Here is a 24510-nt window from a genome sequence, read left to right on the forward strand (position 1 = left end):
TAATCACCCTTTCTGTGAAGAATTTCTTCCTAATGTCCAACCTAAACCTACCCTGGTGCAGCTTAAGACCATGTCCTCTTGTCCTATCTCTGATTGCCCGGGAGAAGAGGTCGACCCCCATGTGGCTACAACCTCTTTTCGGGTAGTTGTAGAGAGTGATAAGGTCATCCCTGAGCCTCTTCTTCTCCAGGTTTAACAACCTCAGCTCCCTTAACCACTCCTCATAGGACTTGTGCTCCAGATCCTTCACCAGCACTTTGTTGCACTTCTCTGGACCTGCTTCAGCATCTCATTGTCCTTCTTGAATTGAGGGGCCCAGAACTGGACACACTACCAGCTTTTCCAGGAGTATGCTATGGGAGATGGTGTCAAAGGCTTTGCTGAAGTCCAGATAGACAACACGCGCAGCCTCGCTTTCATCCACTAGATGACCAGGGTTACCAAGTCATAAAAGGAGATCAAGTTGTTCAGGCAGGACCTGTCCTCCCTGCCAGGTGGCTGCTGGCTGGGCCTGATCCCTTGGTTGTCCTGTATGTGCTGCATGATCACACTCAAGATGATCTGCTCCATAACCTTTCTAGGCATCAAGGTCAGGCTGACAGGCCCGTAGTTCCTCAGATCCTCCTTCTATCCTTTCTTGTGGATGAGCGTCACATTGTCCAACTTCCAGTCATCCAGGGCCTCCCTAGTTAGCCAGGACTGATTATAAATGATGAAGAGTGGCTTACTGAGCTCTTCTTCCAGCTCCCTCATCACCCTAGGATGGATCCCATCTGGTCCCATGGACTTGTGAGCATCTAAGTGGGGCAGCAGGTCACTAACTGCTTCCTCCTGGATTACAGCGGGGCTATTCTGCTCCCCATCCCTGTCTACCAGCTCAGGAGGGCAGTCGCCCTGAGGATAACTGGTCCTGCTGTTGAAGAGAGAAGCAAAGAAGGCATTAAGTACCTCAGCCTTTTCCTTGTCATTGGTGACTATTCCCCTGCCTTTTCCTTGTCATTGGTGACTATATTCCCCCATCCTGTGTCCAATAAAGAATGGAGATATTTATAAATGTATTTATAAAAACGCTTTTTATCATCCTTTACAGAAAGTGGCCAGATTAAGTTCTAACTGAGTTTTTACCTCTCTACTTTTCTTTCAGCGTGACCTAACGACACCCTTAAACATCTCCGGAGTTGCCTGCCCCTTTTTCCAAAGGTGATACACCCTCCATTCTTCCCCTGAGTTCCTGCAAAAGGTCCCTGCTCAGTCAAGCCAGTCTTATTCCCTACCAGCTCATCTTTCAATGTCCGTATTCCTAAAATACCATGTTCATATAGGGATTAATGAAACATGCCTTTCCCACAGGTACGTTGAACTTAATATTGCTATAAAGTAAATTAATGCCTTTGATAATATGATTTCAAAATGCAAATAGCCATTAATAATTGTACCACCCAATACTTTTCTCCTTCATTTTAAATTTATTTAGGTACATTTAATCTGTTTTAGTTTTAATTTGAAAATATTCTCTTCTTCCCCTTCATAAATTATAGAATTAGGATTTGAATTTATAAAAAACTTGTCATGTAAATTATCATATTAAATTCAGGTATAGAGATTTTGATTAAGTTTATTTGTGCCTTGTCTTATTGAAAATCTTTAGGGCTGGTGTAAATCAATAGACAACTACTTACTTTTGCAGCATATCTAAAATTGAAGTAAATAAAGAGAGAGAGACTTGTAAAAATATCTCTATCAAAATAGCAAAATCACTTTTGAGTCTAACTCACTTCATACTGTAATATCTTAGATTTTTAAATCTGAGTGACCCAAACTCGGAATGCAGAAGTTCACAGATTCCCATTCATGACCATAGAAACTCATGAGTTTATTCAAAATTGAGAAATGAGTGTTGCATGAAGTTCTCTGGTCAGCTGGAGCGCGCTTGGCTGTACGGTGATGGCAAACATGCTCATAGCATTTCCAGGAGTGGGTACTGTATGTAGATAGATTCACTGTATATAGCCTTGACCCACTACATGAACACCTGCATCACTCTGCATCTTATCTTCCAAAATGACAAATATTATTTTTATCCTCATCTCTCTTCAGTGTGCACACAGGTATTGCAGGGAAATTCTGAGATATCATGTTTGCATGACCAATAAAAGAATAAGATTCCTCCAGCAACCTCAATTACTATTTTAGTGGTGATGTGGTAGTACCATGAAGAAATTAGCAGGTAAGAAGAATGCTTTCTTCACTTTTACATAGCAAAGTCAAAAGTAAATTTAGTAACTTCTGGAATTCAAGTCATCAAGCCACAGAATGCCAAAGCAGGATGAAGATGCAACCTATGCTTTGTTGAAATACACCCCTCTTATCTAGGTGGGAAGGAGAATTTGAGGTTTCTGCTCTTGGATGCAGATGTGGTAAATCCAGTTAACAGCGCTATTAGACTCTGTGATTTTAAAAAACAGTGCTCTTGGTTTTAAAAGGAGTAGAATGCAATCAAAACAAGATAGTTGATATTGCAATGTCTGTTGTTATGTGCCTGATCATTACTAACTTCAGAATTTTCATTTGCTGTTCATAGCATTTTAAAAAAAAAGGAATACCTTTCTAAAATGTTAAAACAGTGGTTAAAGGTGGAGGGTGAGGGGTGTTATGTGGGTATATACATAAATCCTAAGCAAATACATATACATACAGCTGCTTAAGAACTTGACTGTCCCCTGGAAAACAGTACTTTTGAAAAGAATAAAGTTATAAATGTCTGCCTGGTTGGCTTTTTATACAAGAAACTATCTTCCTATTTTGTTTTTCATAACAACTCTATTTGTACAATCTGGAATATTGTATTTGTATAATTTGAATATAAGGACTCAATATCCCTGTACCAAATTCAAATACCTAACCCAGTTCTGCTGTTTCAGAGGTATCAGGACTTAGATACGTGTACTGAAAATGGTCATTGCTCTCTATCCTTGACCATTTTCCCCTTTCCATGCTGCAGAAACCAAGCTTGTGCTTAGAGAAACATTTCAAAGAAGCGACCAGCCTCTCCCAATGCTACTTTTCCTAACTTAACCACATTACCACTCCTTCATGTAATTTTAACTTACTGCCTCATAACAAAAAAAGCAGACCACAGCATTCAGCTGTGGATTGTCAGCTGTCCCAGCTGAAGTGGCTAGATCAACATATCATGAAGGAGCATAAACCTAATGGATGAATGAAAGGATATGAGCTTTTTCTTAAAGTAAACCTCCAGAAAGCCCTATTGTGGCAGACAGATTAAGGAAGTTTCCTTTTCTGTACATAATTAACATGGGAATAATATATGGGTAGTTTCATCTGGGCTAAGAAAAACCAACTTTTGAACTCCTAGAAAGTAAATGACAGTCATTGCTAAGCAAGAAGCTACACAAAGTTGCCCAAAGAATTCTTTTTCCATGCTTTTATATCTTTTTTAGGATAAAAGAATCAGTAGTAAATCACTCAATAAAAAAATCACCATGTTAAAGTTCACCAAAATGTGATGTATATTTAAATTGAGCCTGGGACTGAAAAATGTGAGGCTATATTTAACAAAGATGAATGTTTTGTTTCATACTTTAATTAAAAACCTTTGCAAAACCACAAATTACCACAATACCTGATTTCTATTCTCTTTGCTTAAACAGGCTTGTTAACTAACCTGTTTGTAAAGGACAAGAAACAGTTTTCTCAGTGTCATTTTTATTCTCAGTTTGAAAAGACAAAGCAGAATAACAAAGATTTTCCTCTGATTTTGTTTATGTTTTGGCTTATGAATTTTTCAATGTTATAAAAGCAGTGGATATGTTTTGGTACTACTGATGAATCTCACCCATTCCCTCACATTCCCAGCTGCCCACACTGAGGCACACAAACACCTCACTTCTATAGCGGAAAAAAAAATAGACTGTAATTCTTCTGGCATCACAGGAATATATGTTCAGAAGCAAACCCAAGCATTAGACACTATCCTTCCTGATGTATAAAATGATCTGAAAGGAAATAGAGCTCAAGCCACAGTAAAAATTCTCCTGACACAAGAGTCAGCCCCTTCCCAGACACTTTTTTCATGGGAACTGGTACTGAGCAGTAGAAGATGCAAACAGCACTGACCTTGACTTTTATGCAGCGCTCTGGCACTCATGTTTTCAGACTGTCCAGGTGCTTTTAGCCCACACCAACTCTGGTACGGTGGGGCTCTCTGGTCCCTATCCTTAGAGCATCTCTCCATCCAAATGAAAAATTAGAGAGAAGTAAGGGATACCCTTTCCCCCCTCCCCCCCAAAATAATGGAAAAGTACAGTGGTTCTGGGTTTTGTTTCTTTCACACAGATAGATACAAAAGTTATTGCAAGAGCGATAAAGACATTTAGACACAGTGCTAGGATGACATTTTTCTGTGTATTTCTCCATTCTATCGCCTTTGATTTCATCAGGGAAAAATGCTGTGTTTTAAACAGCTTCCTTATAAAACTTAATCTAACCCAAGTTCACAATACACTGGTCCAAAATCAATTTCAAAGTTTTGCTAATTTTGTCCAACTTTGTCCTGGATAATTTAAGCTGGAAACAAGAAATGAAATTCAATAACCAGAGATTTTTTTTTGTGATTTGTAGTTGAAAGGAGAATTTTGCACTTTCCAGGGCTCTGTGGGTCAACTCTTATAATATGCCCCCGCCATCCCAGGACAAGAACCCCTAGCTGACAATCCCATTCCTCTCAGTGACAGCTCCCCTTGGACCTAACTAGAATAGGTGCTTAAAATCCATGTGAAACCATTATAAATCCCTTTCCAAGCAAAAGATATAAAATGTTGCCCATCATCATGCTGTCCAAATTATTATTAATTATTTCTATGGAAATACATAAATGTTATTAATAACAATGACAGCTACTTTTTCATTTCAGTAAGCTTTAACTAGTGACTTTCTGTGTGTTTATACTTCTTGTATATTGCTCTCACAGATATGTATGCAGATATACTGCTACGACAGAGGAGCTGAAGGCTTGATCATACAACTATATAGCCACTAACTTAAATTTCTGAAGTAATTGGTTAATAAAGGTTTCTCACTCTTAGTTCTCAAAGTTTGGGCCCACTGATCCATCTATAATTATTTTTATTAATTATTTTGCCAAATGAGTGAAAGTGAAAAGCACTCCCCTTGACACAAGCACAACATAAAATTTGAAAGCACAAACCCCTTGCCTACCAAACCCAAGGCAGCTGCTTGCAGGATCATTGGCCACAGACATCCTACAGACTCTTCTCTTGCTGCACCTTCACTTTACTGCTTGCCACCACAAGCACCCTCACAATATTTTATTTCTCACTGAAATGGCATTTCCACAGTACTTGAAAGGCCTGGGAAGCTCTCAACTATCCGAAAAGACAGTTAGAACTGTCACAGTCCTGAGTACTTCACAATCTAGTGTTCAAGGAAATCTTGTAGAAACACAAACATATTGGATTAAAATATTTTCCTACTTGTTTCTTTATAAACCAGGAGAATAAATTCTCTATTACCTAACAGAATTGCACAGATAGAACTGAAGGAGGAATCCAGCCTATGTTGTCTTGTACATTTTTCTTATGGCTGTATCACTAGCCCAGTTAAAACTTTGTTTGATGGCTGATGTGTATCTCTAGTTGATTTAGCATAATTTTTGGGTTTCAATAATATGGAGATGCCTAATGCCAAGAGCCATTAAGCATATAAATATTTTTAGCTCCAGGTTTGATATATGTCTTTTGGCTGATTAGTTTTCAAAATATGTATTTGTACTTGTGCCAAATAGTCTGCCATTTCCATACAAGCCTCCAATTTGTGCACCAGCACTTTATAAATCTCCAAATAAAATCTTCCATGTTTATTTTTCTTAGAGAGAAAATCCCATTTAACAAGTCTGAGCCTCCTTTCTTTATATGCATTTTTCTATTGAGATGGTATCTGTAGTCTTTGTAAGTAATTTTGGTGTTTGAGGTATTTTATCATGCGAAGAGAAGAAATAAAAATAATACGAAAAATATATTGCATTTCTACTATGGGTTTTATCTACACATAGCTTAAAGTACATAACCATCATTTTTTTGTCTGATGGTACTGGAGAAAGACTAGTGTTATGAGGCTAGGAAGGGGAGAAAAGAGACTTTCCCCGAGTTGCAGCCAATATTTTGTCAGCATCTGATCTGAAGGACACCCTCTCCCTTTGTTTGGTGCCTTCCACTATGTATGCTTCTTTGAGAGTTTAATTCCTTGAAATAAACTGTGAACAATGTCCTTAAAGTGTGCCAGCAGATATTTTATAACATATATATATATTTTTTTCTCTCATTTTTATATATGCATTTTGGTTGATTAATTTTCAAAATATCTATTTGCAGTTCTGCCAAATGTAAATTTCTATTTATAAGAAGGTTACTCACCTTCTGGTGCAGGAAGGAGAATATAAAGCCAAGGTAGGAAGAGAAAAGAATGGCACTGGCAGCAGCATCCCTGGTGATCCAGAAGCCAGGCATCAGCCCGGCATTCAGTCAGTGCTCCACAGAGTTGGGATATGAGATCCATCATGGCCTTGATCCTAGTTTTTCACGCCCTATGCCTTTCCTGAATACCCCAGTAATCACAGAGCACTGGTTATTCCCTTCATCCCAGTCCTCACTGGCAGCACCATAGTATATAGTCTTGATGCCATGGGCAGCAATGCCTCCAGAGGTAGCTCAGAGCCTTCTCCTTCATTTCTAACATATGTACATGGCTGCATGGAGGCTTCCAGAGGGCCTCCATGCTGCCATGGAAGCAACCATGATTTTATCCTAGGCAACTTGGCTTTAAAATATTTAATCCGGGATATCTTAACAGCGTAGCAAGAGCAGGCTTAGAGGCTCTTTATGTTCAAATATTTATGCTTCCTGGGTGAGTCTGGCAAGAAGTGCTGCCAAGTGTACTGTTATCAGTGTCCTATACTGGCTAATTTAAAATTAACTTGGGCACTGCCTACATGAGTCGCAGCAACATATTTGACCGAAACCATCATGTCCCTCCAGGCAGGATACCGTGTTCAGGGAGAAGGTGAAGGTGAGATGAATAGTTTTTAAAACCTGAGCTACTTCACCAGCTGGAGAGACTGAGAGTGTAATTTAGGCAGCTGTATAGCTGCACTAGAGAGAGCACCCTCACAAAAGAGGGATGTGAAAGAGGAGCCCAACAAACGTTTTGTAGAGTACCTATGCTTGGGATGCCACTGGCAGCTGTGACAAAGGTGAATGGAGGCTGGTGTTTCACACGTGTTCACAAGGTGCTCAGAGAGCTGTGGCCCATAGAGTAAAATTAGGGACATCCCTCCTATGATTTCATAGGCATGACAATAGTTTTCAGGAATTGGCATTTATCAGAAACATTTCTTTGAAAAAAAAAACCCAAACACTTAAGAAGTGGGAAAGGAAAATAAAGTGATGTGTGAACTTCCTCACTTTGTCTACAGAGTTTTCTCTGGGTGTTACTCCAGAATTTGACCCCAATATTTTTGCCTGATTATTTATTTTTGAATTAAAACTACCATATTAGTGTACAAAGATCAAGGTAAATCATGAAAAGATATCAAGCATCTCGGTGTGTATTTATTTACGGGATTGTTCCAGATGAACACAGACAATTATAAAAATAAATCACTCATTTCCCAGTGCCTTTCTAGTAATGTACACAGCCGTATCAGGGAGAATCTAGCTAAAACGCTTAATCTGGCTTCAGAAGAGAGCAAGTTTGGTTCCCTGCTACAGAAATGATCCGGCACATAGGAAATCACAGCTTCTGCTCCTTGATGATTTAAACCTAGCAGAGCCCACCTGGTTTCTGAATCTCTCCTCTGAGACTCCCTGCTCTGCCAAACTATGTTTTGTGTTTGAGTAGTGCTCTCCACTCATCTGGCTGCATAAGCAACAAATAGTTTCACTTAGACAAGACTATTTCAGGAGCAGGATGAGTATTAAGAAATTTGCTGTTAAAAGGAAACAAGAAAAAAACGCAAACAAAAAGTTTTCTGGGCAGTCACTCAGTGCCGTACAGGATTACCTCAGGTTTCCAGTTTCCTAGGAACGTAGTAACTTCCCCGTGGGTTGTTTTGTGGGCGGTGTTTTTGAATATATGCTAATTCAGCCTTCCTGACAGGGAGAGGAGCCGTGTCTCAGTTACACGGCTCTCCTGACAGCCGACAGTGGCGAGCGGCTGCTGCAGAGTCAGGCTGGTGGTCCTGGCAGGTTCGCTCGCCCTTCCGTCGGGGCCCGTCAGCACAGCCCTGTCGCTTCTGTCACCAGCAGCGGGGCCGACATGTGCCTATGACCATGGAGATGAAGGACTCGGGCAGCGTAGTCCTCACAGCCTACCATCCCCACAGCCCGGCCAGGATACCGGGCATGGAGCAGAGCTTTCTACAGGATGTCCCTCCCAGCCATTCACCCGCCAGCAGGTAAAGCCTGAGGGATGGGGATCGGTGCCTTGTCCTGATGTTGTGCCAGTGTTGGACGTGGGGTTTGCTGGCTGTATGACAGCCTGAGAGCATTTGCCGACCCCTCGGCCACTTCACGAGCAGTTTGCTGGCGCACATTTCTCGCCTCCACCGGGGAAGTGATTCAGGCCAGGGCTGCGGGTCAGGGTTGGGAGGGGGGAAACGCGAGTGCTTATTTTAAATCCTGTGAGTCAACAGATCACACCAGTTTCCTGCCCAGGATACTCAACAAGACAGTCCCCAGGAAAAAAAGGCACGTGAATCAGGCTTCTGCTCAGGTCGTTTAGCACTGTGTTACTGAAAGTGAGATGGCTGGACTGGCTGAGCTTGGCGCTCAGAAAGTTGATTCTGGCTTTGCTTTAGAGGATTATTTAATTCCTTCTCCATTCACCAACCAGGTCAGGACCAGTCTCTGCTTTTTTTCTTTTTTTTTCTTTTTTTTTTTTTTTTGTGAAATTGCAGTTGCTGCTTTGCACACCCACATGCACACAGTGGGAGACTGCATAATTAAAAACTTAGTCTAAATTAAGAAAATTCCTTTGTGTTGCAGGAAACGAAGTATTGTCTTAATTAATGCAGTCATGTATATGTTTGCCTCCCTGCCCTGTAAGAATGCCTGTATTTGTGCAGTTCAAAAACTAACAATCTGGGCAATCTTATTGTTTTGGAAAATCCGATCTTTCTCTCCATTCATGTCTGAGTTTTGGAATTTTCTCCAAAGTGGTATAAAAGTTCATACTGTAAAAAGTTGAAGAAAGTAGGAAATGCTACTTTGTGGCTTGACTGAAAAAATAAAAACTAAAGTCTGAGGAAACAGCAGATGGCATTATACCCAGGAATTAAATCTGTGTCTTTTCTTAATATAAATGATGAAATTTACTTCATATTGTTTATTTATAGCCCAATAGCTGTTTTGTTTTCAATGTCATTATTTAGATTAGCTGCATTTTCCTGTTCTTTGTGTGTTTCCCTGGCTGTCTCATAAAGATAACTCCTTTGTTCTGTTAAACTTGTTTGAGAGCAGTACCAAAATATGCAATTTCGTATTAGGAAAAGAAACAATCTGAGTTTTTAGAGGCAATAAGAATGGCATTTGCTACTCAAAACTGAGAGCAGTGGTTTGGCACTGGGTTACTGGGGAGCATGCAATTTCTTGCACTAGGAAGAGCTCTAAACTCGATCTCTCTTTAAGTTTGTGAGCAACAGAAATGTGGTGATTTGCTGTTTTTCTTGTAGGTGTGCTAATTGTTTTAAAATGTTCCTGCAGCTTAAGGTCAGGGTGTATGAGGGTTTAAATCACATACATAAATCACATATGTATCACCTACAAAAAGCAGAAGTGCAAATTACAGTTCCTGAAAGACAAAACAAAAGAGAATCCTGGCATTTTGATGGGGAACATGTTTTGGAAACTCCTACCATGAGGAAAAGCCCTGTGTCTCTCTATACATCTATGTATCCATAAGATTTTGGTGCTGTCTCCCCTTTCTTGTCCTCAACTCCCTGCAGCTGTCTAATAGCAACAGTCCAATTCTGCCATATGGGCAGTCAACGGCCGTGTGAGTTTCCAAAGCCTGTTCAAGAGACAGATTTTATTAACACAGCATGCAGTCCTCTGGAATGCAGAACCCATGAAGTCAAATGCACTGAGTGTTTTAGCAAATGGTAAAATAGGCTCTAGCTTAATCCCTACTTCATCTTCTAAGAACTCTTTCCTGGACTGCATTTTCTGTATAGTTTCCTCTGCCGCCATCCTAATGCAAGAAGTTTTATTATAGATTCTGTATGGTGTTCCTTGATCCCAGGGGCAGCTACCAGCACTATGGCATGCTAACTCCTTAGCTCTCCAGGAAAATGATTCAAAAAATCATGAAAAGAACAGAGGTGTCACCTGTTTTTTGTTTGATAACAAAAGCAGTTGGGACCTGTAGCCTGACTTTCCTCTGAAGTCAGCTAGGTTAAGTTAGATGTACTCTAAGTCCATACTTGAGATATATAGCTGTGAGAACAGAATGAGTCTTGGATATTAGCCTTTGATTTGTTAAACTGCTGACAAGTTCTCTCTCAACTTAGGAATCAAGATACTTCATTTTCCTCCTCTCCTCCTAACATTTCTCTTACTTTAGAGTAATGCACCATTTATATCAGAAGAACAGCTCCACTCACCAGAGCCAGGCTTGGATGTGTCCTCCAACTGTTTTCTCTTGCAAAAACTTTCACTTTGGGAACCTACTAAGTAGAGGTTTATCACAGAAAGGGGAACCTAATGCAGCCTTAGTCGGCATTTAACTGCACTGCTTCCCACCATTGAAAAAGAGACTGATAAAAAAGAAGGAAAGACTTAAGTAACCATCATGAGCTGCAAAACAAATGAGTAATCTTAAACACTCTTTGCAACCCAGCACAAAGCTAAGAAGCGCATGGACACCAAAGCTTACACCAGCAGATTCATCAGACCACTTGTATTCACATCCCTCTGTAACTCTTGAAGGGCCAACCAGGCAGGCTGTGTACATGTCTAAAACACACTGGCAGCATCAGGATCAGCATGAAGTATAGCAGATGCAAGTATTTTCATTCATAAGGCCAGTGGGTATATACCCCATTATAAGTTAGGGGGTATTACCTGCTGGGCTGTAAGGGGAACAGGAAAAAATTTGCTTTAGTTACTTTGAATGGAAGGTGAATCAGTGCACGAGGAAGGATAGAGAATTCATAGGAGTAATGAAAGGGAAAGCTGGATGAAAGTTTGACTGCATAGTGATGCCATCACCAATCTGCAAAGGAGAAATCTAGCTTCCAAATGTAATGTTGAATAACATCAATAAAAAGGTTAAGAAGAGGGACTACAAATTCCAGCCATTCTCCAGAACAAGAGTTCATCCAGGGGACTAAAGATAACAGTACTTAAACATCTTTGCCTCAGCTATCCATATTGTTCAATTATATCTTTCTCCTTTTTTTGCATCTTGCAGACTTACTTAACCAGTTCTATACATGTGATGAGCCCTGAAAACTGCTCTGTTGAATTTCCTAGAGGTCCAGGAGAATTCTCCACCAAAACTTCCCTTTAATTCTGCTAGTGTAACTAGCAAATTCATTTTCCATTTTTCTCATGTAATATTAAGGTCCCTTTCCTTTGCTTGCCATCTGCTTAGCATGATGGTAGTTGTTGATAGCATTTATTTTGGCCATATCTTTTTTTTTTTTAATTTACTGCTTGTAAGAACAAGGTGTTAGGGAGATGTCTGGTGTTTTTGCTTGGCAGTCAGGCTAACTCTATAGCATATGAGTATAGTGGGAAAGATTGCTGTTCTTGTGGGACACTCATTATTCTTTTTTAATTCCACTTATTAGAACACATATGTTACAAGTACCAGTACCAAAGACACTGGAACATCACACTACCACTTTCAATACAGATACTATCTCCGTGCAAAGGTGAAAGTGCTGATTTATGTTATATAATGGTGAACTTTCCCATCCTCATTTCAGAGAATGAGGGACTTTGTAGTTGTGCACAAATACTGCTCCTGGATTATATAGAGGAAAAGCGGGGCCATGGCCATATGTCTTCCTCACATCCCCTTTTTATCCTGTTAGGAGAAGCTAGGAGGAGTTATTCCTGTGCTCAGAGGAAACAGGCATGACCTCTATGCCAAATGGCCAGCGAGCTCTCTAAGGTAATTATGCAATTAGGGGAGGACAAAGCATTCCTAAGTGAGTCATGCTTAAGCTTTCCTTGACTCCAGTATAAGACTAAGTTCCTCAGCCAGTTTGCTACTAGCATATCTACCAGCAAAGAACTCATCCTGCCCTGCAAATCACAGATACTTTCGCTGCAATGAGTGGCTGTTGCTAATGGGTGCATGAAATAAGAATCAGAGGAAAGAAAATGCACATTCATGAGCTTAGTTCCTGCAGAATGGGATTATGGCAGCTTTTAAAGTGCACATCAACCTTTTTATACATGGAACAGCCTCTGTAATCAATACTCATGCAAAGAGCAGCATATATGCTACCAAACCTAGGAGCCTGCTACATAGGTAAAGGGCAAAGTGGATTTCAGCACCGTTGATCAACGCAGCCAAGACCCCTTATTAGCTTCTTCCCTAGTCAACTGCAAGTCTGGTACTTCCAGTTTTTTCAGAGAAATGCCTTTCCAATCTCTTTACATTCAGCATGTCTCCCTCCTCCTACTGTCGGAGGGGTGACTTTCAGGCAGACATCACTATACTGTAGAGTCAAAAAAGAATAATTTCTGTATTGATTGAAAGATACTGTGTTGATTGAGTTACCTGCTGGCAGCTTCCAGGATCTCTGCTTTCCAGATCTAAGACTTGCAGATTTGGGGCCAATATTAAAGTCATTACACTTTACATTTTAGAAGAATGGCACCAGATTGTTTTGTAATATTCATTCCCCCTTGCAAGCCCCAAGATACTACAAAAATATGTCAGGCTGAGGTAAAGTGTCCTGAAATTATGACTGCGTCCCTGGAAGGAATGTAACTGGAGGAGGAGCCTTTATGCACCAAAATTTGTTTTGTGACAAGAGGATCTGTGTGAGTTCAGGTTTTATCCCAACAGAAGCAGATTTTATTATACTGAAGTGAGATCTGTATGCCCTGAGGCTGGGTGATCTGGGTTGGATTTCTGTCAGCACTGATTGAGCAGCTCCTCTGCTCAGTTATATACAAATGATGTCAAGAATGTCTTCTTAGTGATGCAGGATAAACAACCTTAACTATTTGGCATATTTATCTCACTCTACCATAAACTTCCCCAGAAGACAAAAATAAAAATCTGGCTCCTTTTTCATAGTAAATCTTGGCATAACTGGGATCTCTTGCAGTAATTTGGACTCAAAAACCTATGAAATTAAAGTTTTAAAATGTACTAAAACTGGTCAAAGAAAATCCCACAGATCAGTAGTCTTGGAAAAGAGTGCATTGGCACCAACTGGGCCAAAAATAAATTTTGTGGAAAAAAAAACTTTTTACAACTTATAAAAGCTTTCTAAAATATGATTTTTAAAGTATATTTTTACAGATGCTAAGAATGATAATTCTTAATGAAATATTTACCAAGAGGATGCATATAAATAAGTCAGACAATAGTAGACATGCTTTTCCTGTAGGTTTTAGAAATACTTACAACACGTCCTCTGGGAGCCACACTGAGGAATGTAGTATTTATAGCCAGCTCCTCATGTTATGGTTGAAACTAGAGTTGGCTTCTCTGGTTTCTTTTTAGTTTGGTGCTCCTGCTGCTCTCCCTGGTACCTCCATATGTAGAGCTAATGAAAAACATCTGGCCCTGTCTCTTTGATCATTTTGTTTGGCTGAGCATTTAGCCAGCTGCCCCATTCATTTTTAACTAAGTCACTTATCTCTGATTACACGAGGGTTGGAGCTGCCTGCAAGAAAGGGTAGGACCTGAGAGCCCTGCGTGCCCTGCAGAGACACATTCAGATTGCATCTGGCAGTCTGACAGCACTGGCATAACAAACTGTCAGGAATCAAGAACCTTAGTGTTATTTTTACGTGGGATATCGGAATAATTCAGTACAAAAGTGCAGAAAATGTGCAGTGGTGGCAACTGGAAGACCCAGCTATGGAGTAATAGTAAAAGTCTAGAACAGTATCTGAAAAACATCTGGTTAGTACTGTACAAACATAGAATCAGATCCTGAAATAGTACAGAGTATCCACAGCAAACAATCAAGCTAACATCCTGGATTTTGGCTAGCCACAGTACAGCAGCCACTTGGCCTTATGCAGTGCTTTGCTCCAGCTGGCCGGGCAGAGTAAACCCAGCTGGTAACACATCCTCCTTGAGGGCAGGACCATGCTCTGTGTGGCTATCAGGTGCCACCGTGGTAGGTGCATTAAAACTGCACAGGAGGGAAACCCAGGGAATAGTGCCCAGGTTCACATCCCAAGGTGGTGACTGAAGCCAGGCATCCTACCCAGCATTTTGGGCCCTTTTCCTGCTTCCTACTTCATGTCTTGGTTGAAACTGACTCACTCCATCTGGGTTTTCCAAGTCCTGTTGTATGTGAGAGACAAGAAAAGGATGTGGGGGATTGGGAAGAAGGGAGTAAAGGAGAAGAGAAGGACCACATTCACAGGTATGTGACCTGATTCTCCTTGAGTGCAAATAAAAGGAGCTGGAGTCAGAAAAGAATTTACAGTTGGGCCTCAATCCCATCAGACACATGGGTTTTGGAATGGCATTTAATTGGTGATTTTGAAGTCAAAACATGAAATGGTTTAAAAAACAGTTTATTTGAAAAAGTGCCCTATTACCTGAAGGACTATTTCAGCCGAAATCAGCAGAAGTGCTTGAGCTGCATCCCTTGTAATTAATGCAAGGAAAAGATTGATGATCTGTGAGGGCTCCCTCATCTCTGTAATTCATTTTTTCCCTTGCCTGCATCCTAACTTTCTAGACACTGTCATAGTCTTCGAGGAGAGTGGAACAAACACAGGAGCAAGGAGCCTATTATCAGCTTGTTCGTTTAAAGACAGTTATGTTTTCTTATTTAGGATGCTATGTGTAATACTCACTATTCTAAATCTGTGGGATTTTCAGATTTTTAAAATCATCTAGTTTAGGATGGAGGTATGTTGGACATTTAGGCAGAAGAAGGCTCAACAAAATAGAGACAGAAATCTATTACTAAGTATTGCTGTTACTTAATTTCCATCTGAGGACTATACAAGCCTTTTATAGCATCTCGTTGTGCAGAAGGTGCTCTGAGCAAATAATAAGCAAAATAATGACTGTAAGTCTTTTTGTGGAGGGTAGAAGAGCCCTACCGGAGAGAGACATAGGGTAGTATATGTGGAAAACCTGTATCAGATGTAGAAATCCAGCTGGGTTTACATCATTTACCAGATGAAAGACAAGTAAAGCAAGAGGCAAGTCAGGGAACTGTGTTTTAAACACCTGTGGGTGAAACATCAGGACATCAGACATCGGGTCACTCTCAGAGTTAGCTACCAAAGGTGGAAGAAGCTACAGAGCTGTAAGTCCTCATATTTTACCACAGTTAATCAAAAAAATACTAGCTTCCCAAGAGTCAGATTTGGGCAGGGAATAATAAATTTATAAAGGCCTCACGGAGTAGGATGTTCCTAGCTAACTACAACCCTTCAGGCATCATAGAGTCTGCAGTTACCCAGACTCTGGGGTAGTCAATGCAAACTCTAGGTCTGGCACCAGAGAGCATCCTTGCTATCTATTTCTCTGGCTAATAAAAGCTCAGAACAAATATCATTCAAGCTTATTTCCCAGCCCGGTGATGATCATACCTATTGGTCAAGAAGGAATTTAAAAGTGAGAATGATAAATTCTTTTTAAAGTTAATATTAATAGAAGAGCAAGAACTGGGTAGTTGTATCAATCTAATATGAAGTGCTCTATCTTTTTTTCTATTCTAGTCTAATAAAAGGTCAATAATAAATCTTGCAGTGAAACATCGAGTGGGTTATGAGCCTTGTTTATACACATGAACTGAATTAATGGACACTTAGGTGTAGTAATGAAGGTTTTACCTCTGAATTCAGTGGAAATGGAATCACATCAGAACTCAGATCTTTTTGTCAATAACTTTGCTTACAGGGCGTGATCTGATTATGCTAACTCTTCTCTCAGCTCAGGCTGACTTCCTCTTTAATAGTATTCTTGCAGAATAGGACACCAGTATGAAGTCTTAGATAATTAAAACATAACGGTGACTAGGCCTGCCTTCCTTTTGTAATACTTCTCTCCGTTCCTCAAATATTTTGAAAACTTGAGTTTTAAATATTTGTCTGGATTTATCAGAGATGATTATAAAATGTTTAATGTAGTTACAGGTGAAAAACATGGAGCAGGGTAGCCTAGGGCATTCTCTGAAGATGTTTTTTTCAGGCTTGGATGTCCTTGACCGTTTCTAGGCCAGATGGTGCCCATATCGTGCATGTGCAAGGAAATGAAAGGAAACAGTGAGTTTATCCTGATGAACAGAGACAAGGAAAGCCTTTGTACTCAAGCTGAAACAGGATTTCATATTAGAAGTGCTCACTTTTGGAGGGAGGGTTGGCAGAAGGAAGCTGGGACAGCTAGCCAAGCACAGGAGAGGGGTCTTTGGAATAAGTGGGAATCTTTTGTTGTCTGCTGAAACAATTGTGTCCACTTTGTATAAGGTCCTTCTTACATCTTTCACTCAGAGGATGCATTTCGCCATAAGCTCCAGTGATCTGCTGCAATCCTTTGATGCTGTCTTGCTTGCTTGCTTTTTTCCCTTCTTCTTTCTTTCAATTAGGAAAAGCTATTAAACCACAAGAATGTAAGGATAACGTTACTGGGACTGTGAAGTTTCTGAAAATACTCATTTAATCTAATTTATGTGTGTGTGTACAATACATGCAGGTCCATAGATGGAGGATGAAACTTAAGGTTACCCACGTGTCATTGACAATTCACAGAGTATATTGCAAACATTAGAATTACTTATCCCACAAGTCAAATATTAACTGGAAGTTTCTTCAGGTATATTTGTTCAAACCATCTCTTGCTTGTGACAAAAAGTAGCAATTAGAAATAAATAAACAAGGGAACCTACTACGTCACTTTTTGAAAAACCTTCTTCATTGTATAAGACCTCCATGTTCCGTATTTAGGAAGCATGCCACAGATTTTTGGGAGGTACATTGTTTCTGCATCTATTTTGTGTGGCCAAAATGCCTTTCATCACTAGTGGACTCCAGCTCTTACAGCTTTTTATAATTACTGAATTTGTTTTAAAAGATTTTGCTAAGTGAGGCCTGAAGTTAACTGCACCATACTCAGCAATGCAGTAAGACTGTGCAAACCAAACCAGCTTGCTTCAGTCTACAGTGAACACAAGTAAATCTGTAATTAATTACAGTACATGCCATGCAACAATGAGTCACTAGTTTCACGTAATCGCTCATTTGTACGTGGAGTTACTGTCACAGGATGTCCTTGGAGGCTCATTTTCTCTTTCCACATTCAAACATGGGGTATGATATCCATGTGGATAATGAGGATGTCAATAATTAACACCATTAGTGCTATCAAGAATTGTAAAAGATATAGTAAGTTATAATTTTCAGAATTAACCTTCTTCTACTTACATGGAGACTTAATGAAGCAATAAAGATGTGTGTTGCTTTTTTATTTCACAGGGGTTTTTTTTTGTCCAGACACAGGACACTGGAATTTATTTGCTGTTGGTATTTAAGGCCCAACTCTGATGTCTGTATTGTGATACCTACTGAAAATCTGCATTACAGGCAAAAAGGAACCAAATAAAGCAATGAGAAAAAAATAAAACCAAAAAAGGTTAAGTCTGACATCATATGGTTTTAACAGCAAGAGAGTTAATTTGTGGCTTTAGTGATTTTCACAATTACAACATAATGATTGCACACAGGAATTCAGAATGTACTTTTATAGGGTGGCTGCAAGAAAATCTGACCTCTCTCTACCTGTGTCCAGGAGCTGTACAGCTGCATTAGCACAGAATTTTGCCCAAGCCACCAAGCAGTCACAGTGATGCACTACCACAACTATAGGGCTTCTGGCCCCGGGGAGCCTGAGTCCAGCCCACTGACATGGCTGGAGGTGAAAACTTGAAGGCTGGAATTCAAAGTGTTTGGACTAATGCTTCAGGACTGATAAGGAAAAAAAAAAAAAAGGGTGTGTGTTTTTCTGAGCAGGCCACTCTGCTGATTAGTAGGTTAGGCTGGGTCTTTTCAGGTCTAGAGGTGTAAACAGGTATAAAGTTACACTGCACTTTTCTCAAATACTTTGCAGCCTGGAGGGGAAGCTTCCCCCAAGTTACCTGAACCATAGTAAAATACCTTGTTCATTTGTGTAAATCAGATTCCTACCAGAGCAAAGCCCATGAAAAAGGTGTGATGCTTATGATATTCACTTAGGAAAGCTTATTGACAACATTATTAAAGTATTCATCATCTGAATGCCTGCAGACTACAGTAGAATAATTAAGGGTACAGCAGGGATCCAGATCTAGTTCTGATGAATAAATTTAAAGAACATTTTAAATTTTTATTAGGTTAGATTTTTTTTCCCTCTAGCTTAGCTAATCCATCTGAAGAGTAGAGTTTTGATTTTGCAGGAGAAGCGAGCTTAAAATATCTTCTGTTTCTTAAACAATAGTTAGGCCAGTTAGCATCCAAATGTCCATTAGAATCTCTTTTCTAATTAAATTTCATCAGCTGGATCAGAAATATGATTATGTTCAGAGGCTGAATTGAGCCACACTCAAACACTGTAAATAAGGTTTATAACCTTTATTCTTGAGCTGTCAGTTCAGCCTTTGGTTTCTGAATCATGTCATGGCATTGATCCAGAGCTTCAGTTACGCTGAAAAAAACATTGACCACTGCAAAAGTGGGTGGAAAAACATCGTTCAGCAGTCAGCTGGGTATATCTGCCGAAAGTATGTCTGTAATTTTGTGAAGGAGATGGTGTTACTAAGAACAGATTGGTTTCTGAGACTGCCTTGAACCCAGCCAGCTGTAGTTAAACCCTCAAAGGCTGACAAAGTGCATTCCTAATTATATCAGTGGAGTGGACAGCTAGATAAAGTTACCTCCTTTGAGTCTATTGGTGACGAGTTTCCATCTCTGACATAGATTTTGTATTTATCCAAACCAAAGGGGATCTCAGGCTGTGCAACAACAGGAGTGACCCAAACGCTGACATGGTACATGTCTGTGGGGCTACCCTAAAGCCCACAGATAGGCCTATCCCATGAATTCACTGGACACGGCAGTAGTGATAACATTTAATAGGCAAACTTTGAAGACTTTGAATAAATTTAAACTTAGTACAGCATTCATCTTTGAAATTAAGTACAGAAATTTGCACCAGGTACCAGAAACAGGCAATAAAATAATAGAAAATAAAGTGGGAAGAGTATTTCTGATGTCTTTTGACAAAACACAGATTTACGGCTTTGGCCATCTTCACGGGGTCCTAAAACATTCACTGACATCAGTATACTTAAGCAATTGGTATAGCTGACGATAATAAACTCAGTATTTATTTTTCTATACTTTTCTATTATCTATATTTAGTTAAAAACTTAATACCACTTTTCTGTCATTTCTAACTACCTGTAAAATGAGTAATGCCCTATAATGTGGTTATAGCAGACCAAATTTATCATCCTCTGAAGATCACCTGAACGCAGTGAGTAGGTCTCAGGGATAAACAATGAACAACACATACTGTGTACAGTGAGGGCAGTGACATATTCTTACAGAAGGGGAGGAAACCTCTTAATCTTTAATATCGATTTTACATTTGATGAAAAGAGTTTGCTCATTTTGCAAAACTGCTGCATTTTATGTATCGGAGACATAACGAAAAATCCTGTTTGCTTAAGCTAACATTTCTGCCACCATTGTCCTTTCTCACACTTAAACCATGCTACCTAAAGCCAGAGAGACAATACAGTGCTCTGTACATGACACCTGTTTAGAGTTACGCGGTGTGATGGGCCAATCAGATAAGTCACATCTGTAGAGAGGATATGTTTGGTTTAACGGTTTGTGGAGGCTAGAGAGTTGAATCTTTGGGGTAATTGACATCTCACCATAATTAAGGTCAGATTAAAACTCCTCCCGGTGACAGTAGGCTTTGGGCTTGCCTCTAAAGATCTGGAGGTCCTGTGTCAGTACTCTGCAACCAACTGTATCTTTGATACATGTTGCAGTGCTTCTTTTTGGTCATTTATCCTGTTCACTCCATTGTCTTGTTTAGAAAGTCTTAAATTCCACGTGGATATGAATCAGTTATTGAATTTCTCTATAGTTACACTTCTATCGAATCCACTTTGTGAATTTACTGGACTTTGATAAAAAACAATAAACTTAGCCAAAAGCTACTGAACTACACAGGAAAGATAATTGAGTGGGGCAATTCTGTAACAGTCACTCATGATGGAAAAATTTAGCAAGTTCAGTGAGATATTTTTCCCTTTAGATTCATCACAGTCACTTTTTTGGATTGCCCTCAGAGAAATATACTTACAAATGGAAATATTATCACAAGTTAGCACTGGACCCCAAAATCCAAACAAAACAATGAAGCAACACAGACTTTCCTTCCTATTCTGATTGCATCACTGGAACCACTGCAAAATAAAGGGATTTTGTTTGAAAAAACTTCCTTCTGTGTTTTTTACAGTGCTATGTGTCTGCATTCCTGTTCATTTGTATGCTTGATTAGCTGAAATCAAATACAATGAAGCAGATCTCCACACAGCTATAAAAACTCCAAATGAGCAATACTAACAGCAAAAAAATATTCTGCCTTGCAATCTTCATAAGAATTGCTGTGCAGAAAGCAAAAGAGCTGACTCAAAATCATGTATGTGCTTTTCCTTCATCTTATTCTGTCATTATTTATCTGCTCAGAAGTTTTCTCTTTAGCAGACTTCAAATAGCCTTGTGAACAGGTAACAAAGGATGTACTGTTTGTGTCTCTGCCTCATGCACAGCAATCCTCTGACCAGCAGCTGGAAAGAAACAGATAGATTTTAAGGAATTCTGTAAGTATCAAGCTGTGGGATTTTTTTTTTCCTCTACTGGTGACATTCTTTGTGCTTTTGGTATTAGTTTTGACTTTTGATGAGTTGGTCTTCTGTGGTTTTGGAATGAGTCCTGTGAATTTTAAGAATGGGGAAGGTATTCTGGTTTTTGTAGTTGATGTTGCACCTTCTAGAGATGAATCACTGAATTGAGTCTGATTATAGACATCAATTCAAATGACTATAAATATATAAAGATATAATTTTAGGTGCCTGAGATAAGAAGATTGGTGGAGACTTATATCATCCTATCTGTATTTTCAGAATGCGTAGCTTATGTAAAGATAAAATTAACTAGTACAGCACAAATCAGAACCCTAACCAATAAAACTTCCAATCATCAAAGGAACCTAAAGGAATTCAGAAGAAAACTCAAAATTTAAGGATAAAGTGGCAATTAGTTAAGGAAATTAGAAGTACATAAGTAAAAAAGAAACTGTACCTAAGATCTACTTTAACAACAATCATGCTTTCATGTAAATGCCTTTGCTACGCAGATGAGGAGTTTTTTTACATTTGCCTTGTTGGCGACAAAAACTTAGCTGGTCATTCTTTGAAAATGAGAAATGTTTGACAGCATTGGAAGAGATCTTGCTGAGTAGATACACTTTTCCATTGCTAAGTAGTAAAGTGACAGACAGACTGAAACCATGATGAAAGTAGATGAAAGATCATGCAAAATTCTTTAGCTGAAGCTTATTCTTGAATTCAGTGTTTTGTTTTGATGTGGTGCTTTATTTAAATTACTGATTTAATCATGCACTTGTTGAAATCAAAGCTGTTGAAAAGTTCTCTGATTGGATTATGTGGAAAAGAAAGTTGGTGACTAGAATATTAAATAGGGATTGTTGAAATTGCTACTCAGAACTAAACAGACTGATGTCACTAGGCGTTTCCCCGAAGGCAGAAAATACATGTTTATACCAGATATGATAGGAGAAGTTTTTTGAAAGGTCAAGTCTGTACATTTCTGTGATGCAACCCTTGAAATGCCTTACTACATGATTTACTACACTGTATTTGAGTTTTGACTGCTATCCTATACAATATGTAAATAGGAAAGTTCTGCTTCCTCGGGAATTACGATAAGAGAGTAGGTTCTTGGTTAGCTGTGACCTCATGCTACGATCCAGTGTTTGCCTCACAGAAATGAAATTAGTTTATTTTGCATGAAAAAAGCAATCAGATAATATCTTGAGTAGAAAGTCTTGACTTATACACTGGTACTGTCTGTACCATAGAAAGTTTTATGGTTTACTGTATTTCTAAGTACTTCGAACACTTTTTGATGTACAGGCTGGTTTAACCCTAATGACAAGACAAATGAGAGCAGCTCTATGGCTTCTCTGAGTTGCTGTAGTTGTCTAATTTTCATTGGATGCAACCTTAAGCATAAACTTATTGTTAACAGCACTTGCCCTGTGTTTCCTCCAGTGTTTGCTGGGCCTGATTCACACATTATTATTAATATTCTGTTTCAAATAGTAATGTTCTGTATCCAAAATTTTTGACAAAAATTTGTCACAGATAGACACCCGGGGGAATTAATTGCATTGTCCAGTTGCTCATGACGAACAAACTCAGGCAACTTCTAAGCTTGACTGCAGGATGTGCCAGAGGGTGCTCTGAGGCACTCCTGATCCATTTCCCAGCTCAGATCATTGCCTCAAAGTGTTACATTGAAACCAAAAAAACTTTCCCTGACAGTAGTTCTGTGGTGAATGTATGGACAGAAAGTGTAGGGAAACCAAACAAAATACCTGCCCATAGACTCCTGTACTTCCTTAAGCTGTGAAAACTGCACCTATGTGAGCGTTTTCTGGAGGAAACTTTAGAGGACTGGGCAGTTCACAAATGCAAAATGGCTTAGTTTCAGTTTGTTCCTTGTTTGATCAAAAGTTATTGTTGAATTCCAGCCAGGCTCACAGGTGCTTTTCAGGTAGTCATCTATCTCCAAACTACTTTCTTTCCCTCCTAGTCTATGAGGACTCAGAATCACAAGCAAATTGCAATGAAAAAATAAGCCACCACTTGCACTATGAGCTTTTATAACTGTTCGGAAACCTGCTCTTAGCATGTGGCAAATAAAAAATAACTAGGCTTTTACTTCTTTCATAGCAGAATTACTCTAAACTATGCCACATTTGCCGTGGACTAAACTTTAACATGACAGTTAACATAGCTTGGTTGTCAACCAGGAACTTTTCCAGCAGTAGCAATAATATTAATTTTCTTAATTCCTAAAATTATATTCATCTGAAACTCCTTTCCCTGGACCAACAGAATTCCATAACTACACCTAAGAAAGAAATTTTCTTGAGTGATACATAGATATAAAATAAAGGGGCATTAGTCCTTCCTCCTGTTTCCACCACCAACTTCTGACACAGGAAAATCCATGTTTCCTAAAAGTTCCAGTCCATGGTAGTCATCTGTCAGCTTCTTAAATAACAACACAGCATCAAGCATCCTCACTAAAATTATAATGAAGTGAAGTTTCATTTACATTGACCAATTCATTGGGATTATCATTTATCAGTGCAGGACCCACAGCACAAATAACTTTGAGAAGGAAAGCTCTTTGAGAACATGTGTTAAGTTCATTTAAAATTTCTCTCCAAGACCAGGGTAAGATTAATGCTGTCATGGAAGCAAAGGCCTGGCGCCTCTGTCAGCTCCTTTTTCAGTTACCTGAATGTTAAAATGATCACAGAAATTTCCTCTTAAGTCTCACTGCACAACCCACGTGCATGCACAGCTCCAACAAAATGATGGCTGCAGCCTGCACAGAAGTACCCCTAACCTGCCTGGCAGCCAGCTGGCTTGCCCTAATCCAGGCTCTGAGGCTTGGACTTGAGCCCAGACTGCTCTGTCTTGAGAGTCAGTAGTGCCAGCAGTGCAGAGGTTGAGGCGTGTGTCCCACCTCGGCTTTGTGTAGGAAAGTGTCTCCAACTAGAATAGCTTCCAGTCAACCAGCGCTCAGTTTCAAAAACATCCATGTAAAAGCTGGCATCTGCACAAATCACAGGTCTGAGGAAGTTCTGGAGATAGTTGTAATAGTGCTGGAAATGAAAAAGTGGAAAGCCAGGAGCTTGTTTAAAAAAAAACAAAGCAGCAAATAGAGTTTGGTTTTCTTCCCATTGCCTTCTGACAGGTGACCTCAGTGGATGCATGAGTGCTGAGCACTACTCCAGTTCAGTTTGAACCCAGTTTATAAACAGGCAGAGAGCTGTCTTCCATTGTTACTGCTCAGACATCCCACTTGCCACAATCCCCCAAAAAATCCCAAGGCATTGCAATAACCTCTGACGCAGGCACATTTGGAGAGCTCATTAGAGGACAGT

General features: G+C 39.6%; 1 protein-coding gene across 1 annotated transcript in view; it reads left to right on the forward strand.

The window, feature by feature from the left end:
- Positions 1–8216: 8216 nt before the first annotated feature.
- Positions 8217–24510, forward strand: part of ARHGAP28 (Rho GTPase activating protein 28) — a 76187-nt gene continuing 59893 nt past the window's right edge. Inside the window, exon 1 of the mRNA XM_032700551.1 lies at positions 8217–8491. Coding sequence (XP_032556442.1) covers positions 8361–8491 — 131 coding nt within the window. The 5' untranslated portion in view covers positions 8217–8360. The remainder of the gene's footprint in view (positions 8492–24510) is intronic.

The sequence above is a fragment of the Chiroxiphia lanceolata genome, chromosome 1, assembly GCF_009829145.1.
Source record: "Chiroxiphia lanceolata isolate bChiLan1 chromosome 1, bChiLan1.pri, whole genome shotgun sequence".
Lineage (NCBI taxonomy): Eukaryota > Metazoa > Chordata > Aves > Passeriformes > Pipridae > Chiroxiphia > Chiroxiphia lanceolata.